Source organism: Microtus pennsylvanicus, chromosome 9, assembly GCF_037038515.1.
Source record: "Microtus pennsylvanicus isolate mMicPen1 chromosome 9, mMicPen1.hap1, whole genome shotgun sequence".
Lineage (NCBI taxonomy): Eukaryota > Metazoa > Chordata > Mammalia > Rodentia > Cricetidae > Microtus > Microtus pennsylvanicus.
This window is the reverse complement of record NC_134587.1, coordinates 6,758,261-6,772,119: the sequence shown is the minus strand read 5'-3', so window position 1 is coordinate 6,772,119 and position 13,859 is coordinate 6,758,261. Positions and strand designations below refer to the sequence as shown.

Sequence of the window (13,859 nt, the reverse complement as noted above, 5' to 3'; positions counted from 1 at the left end):
GTGTGTGTCTCTGTGTACAAACCTTTGAACTTGACAGCGCAAACACAAGTGTCACTTCCCACCTCGTTGGTGGCTTTGCAGTGATATTCCCCTATGTCAGGGGCTTCAAGACTAAAGATATGAAGGCTCGTGTCGAAGTTTTTGGAGGTGATTTTAAATTTCTTGCTGCTTCGAACTTGCTTCCTGTCTTTAACCCACACCACTTCGAAAGGGGGCGTTCCCGAAATTTCACACTGGAGGATCACATCAGAACCTTTCAGGGCTCCGACTGGAGGAGGCTTCTGGGTAAAAACAGGAGGTGCTACCGGAAGAAAAGAGGATGAACAATGAGCGCAGCTGCTCACCAAAGGGGACAAATGGTGTCAGCATCCACATAGCTAGTTTCTAGAATCTAGAGCTATTAGCTATGAAAAGAGATCATTGAGAGAGACTGTGTGGATAATGACGACACACGCTGACACAGGACAATTCCTAAACTTTTGAGAGTTGTAAGCTTTTAAATTTTGGACCTTACAGATTGGAGATAAGTCTGTCACAGAGAGCTGGAAGGGGACTGGCGTCACAGATTCCTGAGGAATGCAGGGTTTTATCTAATCACCAGAAATCCTCAGGCTCAGGTCCAGCCTGAGCTCACGTCTGGATATTTGGACACCCTGAGACCTTGAGACCGATCCTCAGGAGCCCACTGGAGAGGAGGAGCAGCAGAAGAGGGGCTAACCTTTAACTTTCAGAGCTGTGCTGCAGCTGGCCTCACCAACGCCATTATGAGCTTCACAGATGTAGTCGCCACTGTCCTCGGCACTAGCCTCGTTGATGGTAAGCAGTGCCACAGAATTCACGAAGGACATGTTGTATTTCCAGCTTTCGTGAAGTTCGTTGTCATTCCGGAACCAAGAGACTTTGATTTCTGGGGAGCCGCTGATCTTACACTCCAGTTGGATGGATTCTCCCTGCTTCGCGACTTTCGAAGCGTCTAATTTCTTAACAAACTTGGGAGGTTCTATTAAACCAAAGGAAACAGTCAGTGATAGATAATTATGTGTTAAAGAGTTTATCCGTATAGTTGAGAATCCCCAAAGTTCACATGCTAATCGACTCATTATTAAGAATGAACTTGCTAATGATTTCATGGTAAACTTTCCTATTAGGTGATTTAAGATATTTATCAGAGAATTTGACTGACATAGTATGGTCTGGATAGATCAGATAAAACATACCAGCTAACAATTGCACATATATTTGATCGAAATTTTGTAACAATAAACCAGATGTTATATAACAAGAAATGATAAAAAGGGAGAGTAAAAAATTGAAACTATATTTTACAAAGTTCGATGGAAGAAGACTTCTTAAGAATTTAAAGACAAGGGCAAAATCTTTGGTTATTGCTCCTCTAACACAAAGGCATAAACTCAAATATAACTGCTAGTTTAACTCAAACATTTAAAGACTTAAGACAGCTGAAAATGGTGTCTCACACTTATATTCCTAGCTCCCAGGGGACTAAGACAGGAGGATTTCTATGAGTTCCAGGCAAGCATAGACCATAAAACCAGAAAAAAACCCAGGCAAAACTCAATGTCTTTCTTATTTTTGGCATGACTGAGGGATTTAGCCCAGGGCTTCACATGGGCAAGGGAAGTGCTCTAAAACTGAGTTAGGCACAAGCAGGAAAAAACAAACAAACAAACAAACAAACAAACCATGATTTGACACACAGAAGAAGATGACACAAGCATATATATATAGTCAAGAACCAGTCTTGGCAAGCGCTATGCAGTGGTACCTTTTACACTCAGCTGGGCAGAGCACATGTCTTTGCCAACGTCATTGGTTGCTTGACAAGTGTATTGACCAGAGTCTCCTTTGCCCACTTTAAGAATCCTCAGATGGGGAGTGTTGCCCACACACGTGATAGTATAGTTTCCTCCAGGTCGGATTTCCTTGTTATCTTTTGACCAAGTGATTCGCATCGGTTGGGCACCGGTAACATGACATTCAAAATCTGCACTTTCTCCGGCAATGACATCTATTGATACTGGCTTGATATCAAAGAAGGGGGATTTCTTAGGTTCTGGAAGATGAGAAGAAAAGGCAATGTGTATACAATAACATAGATCTTGCTTCCCTTTTGGCTGTCGGCTACTTCTGTCTTCACAATTAAATAAGAAATCAGGGCAGGGAAAGAGTAAGATGGGCATGGGAACAAACCTCTTGCTGTCAGTCTAGCAGTCGACGAGGCTGTGCCAAGTGGATTGGAGGCGGAGCAAGAGTACTGGCCAGAGTGGCTCAAGTCAGTCTGCAAAATTTTTAACGTCGCCACATTATCCACGAATGACGTCTGTAGATTTTCATCATCTCTTAAAAGCACCCCGTCTCTATACCAGCACACTTGGATGGGTGCAGAGCCATTCAGGCGGCAAGTGAGCGTAACTGGTAACCCAACAGTTTGCTCAATGTCCTTTAATTGTCTTGCAAAGGACGGTGGGAGCTGGCGCTCTGTAGGAAGACAAGTTATACTTGAGGTGTTAATATTAATGGATGAAAGGAGAAAAGTCCCCATAAAGATAACGGAGTTAGAGAGGGGAGAGGAAGCGTCACCTTGAATTCTGAGGACCGTCTTAGAGGCAGCCGTTCCTATGCTGTTTTCCGCCATGCATGTGTATTCGCCGCCGTCACTGACGCTCACTTTGTTAAAGACAAGTGTGGCCACGTTGTTTGTAAAGTAGGTCCTGTATTCGGGAGTTGACCTTAACTTGGTGTCTCCTTTGAACCAAGACACTGTAATTTCTGGTGTCCCAGCTACTTGGCATTGCAAGGAAGCCGAGTCTCCAACTGACGCCTCCAGAGGTTCTAATTCCGTAACGAAATAAGGTGGTTCTAAAGAAGAAAGGCTCACAGTCAGCAATCGGAACGACGCAAGAGCAAAGGACCCACCCTGCATATTGGATAAATGCAAAATTCTCAAGAGAGGATGATCACACACCTAAGGTAGACACCAGAGCTTCGCAAACATCCCTTCCTGCCTCGTTCTCAATCTCACAGGAATAGCGCCCTGCGTCGCCCTTTGTGCTGCTCAGGATCTCCAGGATGCATGTTTTCTCTGTGGTGACGATGTTGCATCTTTCCGACGGAGTTATGCCAATACCATCTTTTTTCCAGGTGACAGAAATGGGAAGTGTTCCAGTATAGGTACCCTCCAGAATGACAGACTTCCCGGGTTCCACAGAGTGGTCACTTAGTTTCTTTACAAACGTGGCTGGCTCTGATAAGTGACAAAGCATTGTAGTTAGGCACACCATAAAGCCACCAAAATGCTAGGCGTCAAAAGAAGGAGAGTGAGCGTGTTTGGCAAACCTTTCACAAAGAGATGTGTAGTGCAGGATGCCCGGCCGGCAGCATTAGAAACCACACAGGTGTACTCTCCACTCTGAGATACGTCAGTATTAAATAATTCCAGTTCTGCCACGGTATCCTCAAAATAGATGTTGCACCTGTCTCCTTTCACCAGTTCTCTGGCACCCCTAAACCAGCCGACTTTGAATGGAGGGGTGCCTCTGATGACGCTTGTGAAGGTGACGTTTTTGCCTGGAAGGACTTCCAGTGGTTCAGGCTCTCTCACAAAAGAGGGCGGCTCTACACGGACACAGAAGACAAAGGAAGGGTCCAGTCAGCTTTGGCCTTACTAACAATTTTGAATTAAAAAAAATAAGAGTACCTCAGGTGTGCGTCAGTCTGGACATATGTCCAGAGAGGAATGTTAAATAAATGCCACACAAACTTGACTGTGTATCACTAACCTTGTACAGTCAATGTGGCACGACACTCATCAGAGCCAGCCACGTTAGCAGCCACGCACGTGTAACTGCCCATATCCGATGAATCCAGAGAGTTCAGCTGTAACGTGCAGACGTTATCTGAAAACGTCGTCTGGTACTTTGCTCCACTGACAATCTTAGTCTTCTCGTGAAACCAGGCGATGGAGATAGGGGACGACCCAGCCACTTTACATTCCAAGACGCAAGAAGTGCCCAGGACCCCACCGGTATCCTTCAGTCTCCGTGTGAAAGAGGGAGGAACCATTCGGTCTGCGTGAAGAGACAGAAATGACTCGAGGCAACAGAAGAGTTACGAAAGAGGGAAAGCTCACAAGAGAAAGTGGCACGAGCGGAGCCGAAGAAAACGCCCAAAACTGACCTGATACATCCACCACAGCAGTGCAGCTGCTTTTCCCAACGTTGTTTTGAACCTGGAACGTGTAGGTGCCTGCGTCTTCCTTGTCAACAGAGAGAATTTTTAAGGAAGACATTTTGTTGTAGAAGCTGAATTTGTGCTTTTGGCTACTGGTCAAGAGCTTCCCATCCTTGTACCACTCTACAGAGAGCTCAGGAGTACCAGCCACCTTACACTCCAGGGTGCATGTTTCTCCCACAGTCACCGTCATGGAGCCTGCCTTCTCTACGATGACTGCAGGCTCTGAAAGAAAGCATGAGACGCATCGTTGAAAACCTGGATCTCTCCTTGTATCTCTTCTCTGAACTGCAATGACTGTTTCTCTCACTGACGGTTCCATTTTCTCTCTCTCGGCTCTAAAATGTGATCTGTAATCCTACGCACTCATAAAATTATTTGCAATAATTAAAAGGATGTTTGGGCATTTGTCTACTCTAAAACAATCTAGGCAATGTATATCAGACAATGTAGTTTTTTTTAAAATAGTACAAACACTATTTTGTAAGTACATCTGTGTGTTTGCTGGAGGGTATATGCCACAGAATGCATATGGGGTCAGAGGACAAGGCAGTCCAGGGGTTGAACTCAGGCCCTCAGACACAGTGGCAGGCACCTTTACCCACTGAGCCATCTCACTGGGCCCCACATAGTGTGTTTTGATTTGCACTTGACGTTCTTTAGAGCAGAAGGCTCTGCTAATGAGTTACTCGGTGTTTTTTTTTTCCCCCTCTGGGCTAACGTGCTAGGGAAGAGATCTCGAACATTCTCCTCACTTTCATTCTTATCGCTGGATGGAAATTTAATATCCCCAGCAATGAACGTGCAAATTTTTCCTTCAAAACATTGATCTTTGGAGGTTTTTGCCAGCGTAACCACAACTAGTCTGAAAGCAAAATTGTCTTGTAACAGTGGAGAGGCTACAAGTGGGTTTGTGTTGAAATAAAAGATAATCAGGAGATTTGCTACCCACACAGAAAAGCAGGGCAGGCATATAAATAAAACAGCTAGCTAATTTTTTTGTAAGAACCATAGGAATCAGAAAAGAGCACTTAAGATCAACTGTGTCTTTTTCCTAAGCCTTCCAAACAGTGAAGCTCAATAAGGTTCTGGAAGAAATTCAGAACGAAGATATCACATGGAAGTCATTACAGCGATCGCCCCCAGGTTCTAACGGGGACCGCATACCTAAGATAGTCAGTGTGGCCATGTTCTCCCTCACTCCACCGTCGTTCTTGGCTTGGCAGATGTACTTCCCAGCGTTAGCTGGCTCCGCTTTAGTAAACTGCAGAGTCGCCACATTGTCCACAAACGAAATTCTAATGTTCTCGCTCTCTCTGACCACTTCTTCTTTCTCTTTAAGCCACTGGACAGAAATAGGCTGGGCGCCTTCTATGGATGCTTGCAGCTCGGCAGGCTCTCCAGCCACCACCGTGAGGCTGCTCAGCTTGGAAATGAATTTTGGTGGTTCTGAACGGGAAAAGATGAACGGAGATTGTTCAGAAAGCTTCCCAGGCAAGGGAGAAGAGAACACACAGAGCGTTTTGCTCATGCCTCACATTTCTGCCGTGCGCAGAAATTACGCTCACCTTTTAGTTTTATAGCACAGACACAGGTGTCAGTGCCCACTTCATTCTGGGCTTTGCAGTGGTACTCGCCGATGTCTGTAGATTCCACGTTGAGGATGTGAATGCTCGCGTGGAAATTCTTAGATGCGATCTTGTACTTCTTGCTGCTTCGGAGTTGGCGCTTATCTTTAAACCACACCACCTCAAACGGCGGTGTTCCTGAAAGCTCGCATTCAAGACTAACTTCTGTGTTCTTAAGGGTTTCTACTACAAGAGGGAAGCTGCTAAAAACGGGTGGTTCTGGAAAAAAACAAGAATTTCTCATGAGTTGGGCTACTTGATAGCCTCCAAGATAAAAAAAAAAAAGGTTTTTTTTCCCCCAATTAGAAGCATGGTTTAAGATAGTATCATATGTAGGTAGCACTATCACTTTTTAGCAAGATAGGTGGAGAGTCAAGATGCATCCTAGAGGGCTCAGTTGAGAAGGTCAATGTGCTGCTTTATCTTGGACTACAAAGACGGATACCAAATTTATAAATAAGCAAATGTATCAATGAACGGAAATTCTGTGAAGTATGGAAGTTTGGCTTTAGAAATTAAAAAAGAATGTCATTTCCACTTTATAACAGAGACACCCAGAAATCACAAGAACGGTGGTGATCTGAGCCTTCCCACTCTTACCAATCATCTTACAGGACAAACTTGAGTTTTATGGTAGAGCATGCTGAGAAGAAGCTGTTGAAAATACTGGCACTATTTGCACCACAGGAAAGTCATGGTTTTTACACAAAGGAGCTGATTTGTGAGAAAGAGGAAACATAGTACTGTCATTTTAAAGATGTAATATTAAAACCTAGATTGTCTGTATGTTACATCATTATGATGCAGACTATACTGGAGATACTGATATAGTTTCCGTGTGACTGAAACCAAAGGACCAACGTAAACACTTCCCATTCATTTCTGTATGTGCATTTTAGCGGATGTGTTGAGGTGGCCAAAATTACAGTATCAGAATTACAGGAAAAATATGTCAAAACACCCAAGTGAATGTAAACAAATCTTAACAAGAAATAGCATTCGATGGGTGACATGACTCTATCTTAGGCAAATCCCCTTGGGAGCAGTGTAGCGTGAGATGCCTTGATGCCCAGGGAAGAAGAAGGTGATGGGTTTCTGTTAATGAGGAACAGAAGGAGGATTCTACCTTTTACTATAACCTTGGTGCTGCAGCTGGTGCTGCCAGCAGGATTCTGAGCCTCAAGGATAAAATCTCCGCTGTCCTCTGTCCCGAGGCCGTTCATCTGTATGACTGCCACCGAGTCGATGAACGTCATTTGGTACTTGTCACTGGCTGTGAGTTCATGCTCATTTCTGTACCACACAACTCGGATTTCTGGAGAGCCAGTGATCTTGCACTCCAGGCGAGTGGAGTCACCGGCTTTTACTATTTTGGATGCTTCCAATTTCTTTACAAACTTCGGTGGTTCTAAAGAGTCAGGAAAAAGGAGATCATGAAAAAAGAGCAAAAAATCACAGATGCCCAATTGGGTAGTAGATAGGAAAGGGAGACACAGGACCAAGGTCTGGGAAAATTACTCAGCCATGTTAGAAAGCTGCGTTGTAACAGAGTCTAGGAACAACAGAGGCACGAGTCAGACAGAAACATCGGACAATCAAACTTGCACACCTGTCACAAGCAACATTGTAGTGCAAGAGTCGCTACCAACGTCATTGGTAACTTGGCAAGTATATTGGCCCGTCTTGGAAGCATCCACTGAGTAGAGATTTAAGAAGCTTGTTGACCCCTCTAGGCCAATGAAACATTTCGGTCCTGAGACAAGTTCCACATTATCCTTGAGCCACTTAATTTTGAATGGCGGTGTTCCTTTCAGCACAGCCTTAAATTCCACTGTAGAGTCAGGTATGGCTTGCTGCCGCTCAGGTTTCTCTAGGAAGCTTGGTGGTTCTACAGATTTTAAGAGAGTCATATTTAGTCACAGCCCAATATTTTTTTTAATGGGTATATAAGAAAAAAACTCAAAAAAAGAGGTAATGATTAAGTATTTCTTAAACTCAATGAACGTGCATCAAAAGAAACAGAATTACTAAGATCTTTTACCTCTGAAGATACAAGGTTAAGAGCAGTACCCAAAGAGTAGAAGAGGACAAGGCAGCCCTCACCTTTCACAGTTAAGATGCCACTGCAGGCGGCGTCTCCTGCCACATTGGACACCTTGCAGGTATAATTCGCAGTGTCTTCTAGTTCCAGATGGCTCACTTCCAGCGACACGGTGTTTTCGTGACATACGAGTCTGTATTTTGCACTTGTAGATATTTCTTTCCCATCCTTAAACCACTGAGCACTGATAGGAAGTGATCCCGAAACCTTACACTCCATTTGAATAGAAGAGCCCAGAACTTTATCCATCTTGGTTAACTTTTTGGTGAACGATGGGGGAATATCTTGGTCTATCCAAGGCAAACAGCAAAAACACACCATTAACACGCTGCTGCTTGTTTGCAAGGTGTCTGCTATACTTAAGGGTAGCTGGGGGGGGGGGGGGGGTACACACCTAACACTCTCAGGTAGGCATCGCAGCTACTGCTTCCGAAGTCATTTTCCACCTTGAACGTGTACTGCCCACTGTCTTGTTTCATGACCGACTGAATCCTAAAGCTGGCCACATTGTTTTCAAAGCTCATTGAGAAGTATCTACTGGGTACAATTTGCTTCCCGTCTTTAAGCCATTTGACTTTGAGTTCTGGTGTTCCGGCTACCACACACTCCAGGGTGACCGGGTCTTTCTCGGTAACATCAACTGACTTAGCTTTCTCTATGATTTGAGCAGGTTCTGCAGTAAGAATGAAAATGTGCATAAGTTAGGTCAGTAATTCTCTTGGAACCCAGCTATGCTGATAAAACATCTCTGTAGACCGCTCCTGAAACAGAACCGTTCACTGACCTTGCACTAGAAGGAAAGCGTAGCACCTCTCAACTCCCGACTCGTTCTTGGCTTGGCATGTGTACCGCCCACTGTGGCCATTATCTACACTCCGGACTTGAAGCGTGGCTACGTTGTCCACAAATGAAATATGGACATTGTCACTTTCCTCAAGAATCTGGTCATCCTTCAGCCAAGTTATAGAAATCGGGGGCGAGCCTGCGACAGTACTCTGAAAGGTGGCCGAGCTCTTCAAGACAGTGGTGACATTTTCAATCTTCTTGATAAAGGACGGTGGCTCTGTGATTAAACGAGACAGTGGTTCAAGAAGAGGCACCTTTCAGCTCCTATTCATTTCATTGCCTACAGCTAAAGAGCGCCCAGCGTTCTGACTCGGGGGCTGATCCTTGCACGTGACTGACCTTTCAAGGCAACGCGAGCGCTACAAGAGCAGCTGCCTCCTTCATTAGCTATGATGCACTGATATTCACCCACGTCGGAGGGGTCACACTTGGTTATGTGCAGATAAAACACAGACATTTTCTCAGACATTGTGTACTTCTTGCCGCTTCTGATTTCCTTGCCGTTCTTCAGCCAGGTGACTTCGAGGGGCGTTGTCCCCATGACTTCGCACTCCAGCTCCACATCACTGTCCTTCACTACCTCCGCAGGCTCCAGCTCCCGGATAAAGGTGGGGGGCTCTACAGAGTCGAGAGGAAGACAGAGAGCGGCTTAACTCAAGGGAAGCCCTGAGTCCAGCACACAGCCCAGCTAAAGCACAGCGCCATCACGAACCTTTCACTTTCAGTTCGACGCTGCAGCTCGCGGTGCCCGCATCATTTCGAGCCTCGCAGACGTAAGTCCCGCTGTTTTCTACCCTGGCATTAGAGAGCTGGAAGGTGGCTAAACCATCCACGAAGGAAATGCCGTATTTCCTAAGATCTGTTATTTCGTTCCCATCCAGATACCAAGAAACTCTGATTTCTGGAGTGCCTGTCACTTGGCATTCAAATGTGGTTGACTGTCCATTCCTCAGCACTAACACTGGGCTGGGCTTCTTAACAAACTGAGGAGGTTCTAAAGACGAGAAAAGAAAGAGTGGCATGCTGAATGTTTTTTTTTTTTAAAAAAAAAATGAAGTCCCATGGCCAAAACTGTTTTCTTAATGCACTTTCCCTTCCCAAAGACAAGCTAGGCACGCAAGGAGAAGAGGCTATAGAGAGAGCGAACCTTTCACAAAGAGGGTGGCTTTGCTACTTGCTGTGCCAACATCGTTGCTCAGCTGGCAAATGTAGGTCCCGGAGTCGGCAGCCTTGGCTGAAAAGAGCTCCAGAATGGTGGAGGTGTCGTCCTTCCAAACCGAGCGGGCCGCCCCGGGGTGCAGCTCTTTGTTATCTTTGAACCACTTTATTGTCATGGGTGCGGTGCCACCCACAAGAGCCTTCAACTGAACCCTCATGCTGGGATTCACGTCTTGTGACTGTGGCTTCTCCACAAAGTAAGGGGGTTCTGGGATGAAAGAACAGGAAGCAGAAGGAGACAGATTTATTTTCGGACTCAATGAAGAAGAGGAGAATTAAGAAGAGCAAGGCAATAGAGTTTGGAGAGGTAGAGATCGAAATTGCCAACCTTTGACGGTCAGGTGACCGCTGCACTGGCTGTGGCCTGCCTTGTTGGTGGCGGAACAAGAGTACGTGCCACTATCTGTACCTTCGAGCTGACTTATCTCTAAGAAGGCAGTGTTGTCATGGAAAGAGAATTTGTATTTGTCACTAGCTGAGATTTCTTGGTCGTCTTTGAACCACTGGATGCTGATGGGATGTGACCCGGCCACTATGCACTCTAAGTCAATAAAAGATCCTTTGATGCTGTCCATTTTCCGTAGTTTCTTGGTGAATGAGGGAGGTATAATAAGATCTATCCAACAAAGAAGCAGGAGATTTAGGTTAATCTAGCTATCTGTTCTCTCCCTTTCTCTCTTTCTTTCCCTCCCTCCGTCTCTCCCCTCTGACCACAAAGTGCTAAGGCATCAACCCAGTACCTTGCACACACGTGAACCCCGCCCATAATCCTCTATATCCTCTTTAAATTGCACAAGAGGAAAGGCCCCTGAGATGCTCAACTCCTGTCTATGGACATCAATACCAACCTAAGACGTTAATTCTGGCCTTGCAGCTGCTTCTCCCCACATCGTTTTGGACCTCAAAAGTATATTCTCCACTATCTTTCTTCTCTGTGGAGATAATCTTCAGTATTGAGACTGTGTCGGTGACACTAATTTTGTATTTCGGACCCAGGGTAAGTTCTTGGCCATCTTTAAACCATTTGGCTATGATCTCCTTAGTCCCTGAAAATTTAACTTGCAAAGTGGCTGGGTCTCCTTGGGTGACATCTATGGACACAGCCTCCTCCGTTATTGTCGCAGGTTCTATTGGAGACAAAAAACAGGTGTGGCTGTGAAGCGCCCCACTCAAAGGCCTGGCACCTGCACTGCTTTCCCCTCCGACCTACGGCAGCTCTCAGAACCAACCTTTGACTGAGAGCAAAGCAGAACACCTCTGGATGCCTGCATCGTTTTTGGCTTGACAGACGTATTTCCCATCGTGCTTGACTTCGATGCCACTCAGGTAGAGACTAGCCACGTTGTTCTCAAACGTCATTCTTATGTTGTCGTCTTCCATGATCTCTTCGTTGTCTTTCAACCAAGTCACGGCGATGGGCAGGGAGCCTTTGAGAGTGGCCTGGAAGGCAGCCGTGCCTCCGCGGAGGGAGCTGGTGGTCTCGATCTTCTTAATGAAGGATGGGGGTTCTAGCAGAAGAATGAGTGCTCATCAGTACCAGCTCTAAGGCCAAACTGCGTCTAGACACTTAAGACGTGTCTGTGTAGAAGAGCCCAGCAGTCAACCAAGCCAACACTGACCTCTTAGTGTTACCCTGGCACTGCAGGTGCTGCTGCCCACCTCGTTGGTCACCCGGCACTGGTATTCACCCGCATCTGTGCCTACAAACTTGAGGATCTGCAGGCTAACCAGCTGGTCCTGAATGAAGGTTTTATATTTCCTACCACTCCTCAGGGGCGTGTTGTCTTTGAACCAAGTGATCTCAAAGGGAGGGGTGCCTGCCACCTCAGCCAGCAGCATGACATCGTACTCCTTTAAGACTTCCATGGGCTTAAACTCCTTGGTAAAATAAGGCGATTCTACAGTAGAAGAGAAGGGCTCGCGTTAACGGGCAGGGATCTGGGCTACAAGTCAAAGGCTGGGTCGCACGGAGAAAACGTGAGGACAAACCTTTGACTATGACCATGCTAGTGCAGTGGTCACTGCCAGCCTCGTTTTGGGCTTCACACATGTATTCCCCGCTGTCTTCAATGGCCACGTCTGTAAGCCTTAAGACTGCGGTGGACTCCACAAAAGACATTTTGTGCTTGCTGCTCTCTCTCAGCTCTCTGTCGTTGGCAAACCATGTGATCTTAATCGGAGGGGTGCCCGTGACTCTGCAGGCTAGCTGAGTGGCATCTCCCTTCTTGAGCAGTTGTGAGGGCTCTAACTTTTCCACAAACGTTGCAGGTTCTGTGGAAGGAAGGGAGTTATTAAGAAACAGCCGGAAGAGGAAAAGAACTTGTGTGGGAAAAGGGTCGCAAGAAGGCGTCAAGAGAAGAAGGCAAACCTTTCACAAACAAGTCTGCACTGCACTCCACACTGCCGGCAACGTTGCTGACTTTGCATGTGTATGTGCCCGAATCTGAGGTTTTCACAGCATAGAGCTCCAGGGAGCTCTCTAGAGCCTCTTTGGTGATATAGCAGCTTCCGCCAGACACCAGCTCTTTGTCACCCTTAAACCATCTGATGGTGAGTGGCGTGGATCCTTGGAAAGTGCTCTTCAGGCAGACTGCTGAACCAGGCAGGACATCCCTGGACCCTGGCTTAGTTACAAAGCTGGGTGGTTCTGAAGAATAGGGAGAAGACAGAATGCGAAGGCGTTACAAGTCTGGACCCAAGGGAGGGAGTCTTAATTTGAAATATTGGTAAAGCAGGCGACATGGTTCCTAGCCAACCTTGCACAATCAGGGCTCCGCTGCTGTCTTTGCTCCCCACGGAGTTTGTGGCCCGACAGGTGAAATTCCCTGCATCGCTCATGTCTACCCTGCTGATCTCCAAAGAGGCCGTGCCCTCCACAAACGCGATCTGGTATCTGTCCGACGCAGCGACTTCCTTGCCGTCCTTAAACCAGGAGACCCTCATGGGGAGGGAGCCAGCGATTTTGCAGTCTAACCTGCAGGCACCGCTAACGACGCTGTCCACGTTACGTAAGGGTTTGGTGAAAAACGGAGGGATGTCTCGATCTGTTCGTGGCATAAGAAAGGAAACGAGATCAACGTGGCAATGCGCTCAGGGGCTCACCCTCGGCTAGTTCTGTGGGTTGTTAGAGAGATGGGTAGTTCTCTGAACATACTAACCTAACACAGTAAACGTGGTCTCACAGGAACTGCTGCCTACTTCGTTGGAAATCTCAAATGTGTACTGGCCACTATCGTGCAGCTCTGCCGAGTAAAATTTCAGCTGGGCAATGTTATTTTTGAAACTGATCCGGTACTTTTTACTAGCAGCCAAGGGCCTGCCGTCTTTGTACCACTTGGGCTTGAGTTCTGGGGTGCCTGACACTGTGTACTCCAGGGTGGCTGGGTCCCCTGCGGTCACTTGGATCAGTTCGGCTCGCTCGATGATTTTGGCAGGTTCTACAAAGGTATTAGAGAGTTAAGATTCCTTAGCATGAATCAAGGCTTAACTTGAAGTGAAAAGGCCAAGGAAGAGCTAAAATGATCCTACACAAACCTTTAACTACTAACTCCCCAACAGACGTCTGACTGCCGGCTTCGTTTTCGGCCAGGCATGTGTATTTGCCACCAAGACTAATCTGCACATCGGGGATGGTCAACACTGCAACTCCATTAGCAAAGCTCATTTTAATTTTCCCATCTTCTTTAATGACTTCTTGGCCTTTCATCCACGTGACAGAAATGGGTTCTGAGCCTCTCACGGCAGCTTGTAAGATAACGGTTTGTCCTGCTAGGGCTGTAAAATCGTCGACTTTCTTGACGAAGGTTGGTGGTTCT

The 13,859-nt window shown here is 46.4% G+C and overlaps 1 protein-coding gene across 4 annotated transcripts in view; it reads right to left on the bottom strand.

The window, feature by feature from the left end:
* The window catches only part of Ttn (titin), a 271,242-nt gene that overhangs the window by 186,248 nt on the left and 71,135 nt on the right, over window positions 1-13,859 (bottom strand). For all 4 annotated transcript variants that reach the window (XM_075984819.1, XM_075984820.1, XM_075984821.1 and 1 more), the window contains 28 exons: window positions 13,579-13,857; window positions 13,203-13,481; window positions 12,801-13,088; window positions 12,413-12,691; window positions 12,034-12,315; window positions 11,664-11,942; window positions 11,274-11,552; window positions 10,893-11,171; window positions 10,373-10,660; window positions 9,974-10,252; window positions 9,539-9,820; window positions 9,166-9,444; window positions 8,765-9,043; window positions 8,375-8,653; window positions 7,983-8,270; window positions 7,489-7,767; window positions 7,006-7,287; window positions 5,820-6,098; window positions 5,419-5,700; window positions 4,198-4,476; window positions 3,801-4,088; window positions 3,358-3,636; window positions 2,987-3,265; window positions 2,602-2,880; window positions 2,212-2,499; window positions 1,787-2,074; window positions 719-1,000; window positions 23-301 (listed from right to left, as the gene is read on the bottom strand). In XM_075984819.1, the coding sequence (XP_075840934.1) occupies window positions 23-301; window positions 719-1,000; window positions 1,787-2,074; window positions 2,212-2,499; window positions 2,602-2,880; window positions 2,987-3,265; window positions 3,358-3,636; window positions 3,801-4,088; window positions 4,198-4,476; window positions 5,419-5,700; window positions 5,820-6,098; window positions 7,006-7,287; window positions 7,489-7,767; window positions 7,983-8,270; window positions 8,375-8,653; window positions 8,765-9,043; window positions 9,166-9,444; window positions 9,539-9,820; window positions 9,974-10,252; window positions 10,373-10,660; window positions 10,893-11,171; window positions 11,274-11,552; window positions 11,664-11,942; window positions 12,034-12,315; window positions 12,413-12,691; window positions 12,801-13,088; window positions 13,203-13,481; window positions 13,579-13,857 (7,881 nt within the window). The remainder of the gene's footprint in view (window positions 1-22; window positions 302-718; window positions 1,001-1,786; window positions 2,075-2,211; window positions 2,500-2,601; window positions 2,881-2,986; window positions 3,266-3,357; window positions 3,637-3,800; window positions 4,089-4,197; window positions 4,477-5,418; window positions 5,701-5,819; window positions 6,099-7,005; window positions 7,288-7,488; window positions 7,768-7,982; window positions 8,271-8,374; window positions 8,654-8,764; window positions 9,044-9,165; window positions 9,445-9,538; window positions 9,821-9,973; window positions 10,253-10,372; window positions 10,661-10,892; window positions 11,172-11,273; window positions 11,553-11,663; window positions 11,943-12,033; window positions 12,316-12,412; window positions 12,692-12,800; window positions 13,089-13,202; window positions 13,482-13,578; window positions 13,858-13,859) is intronic.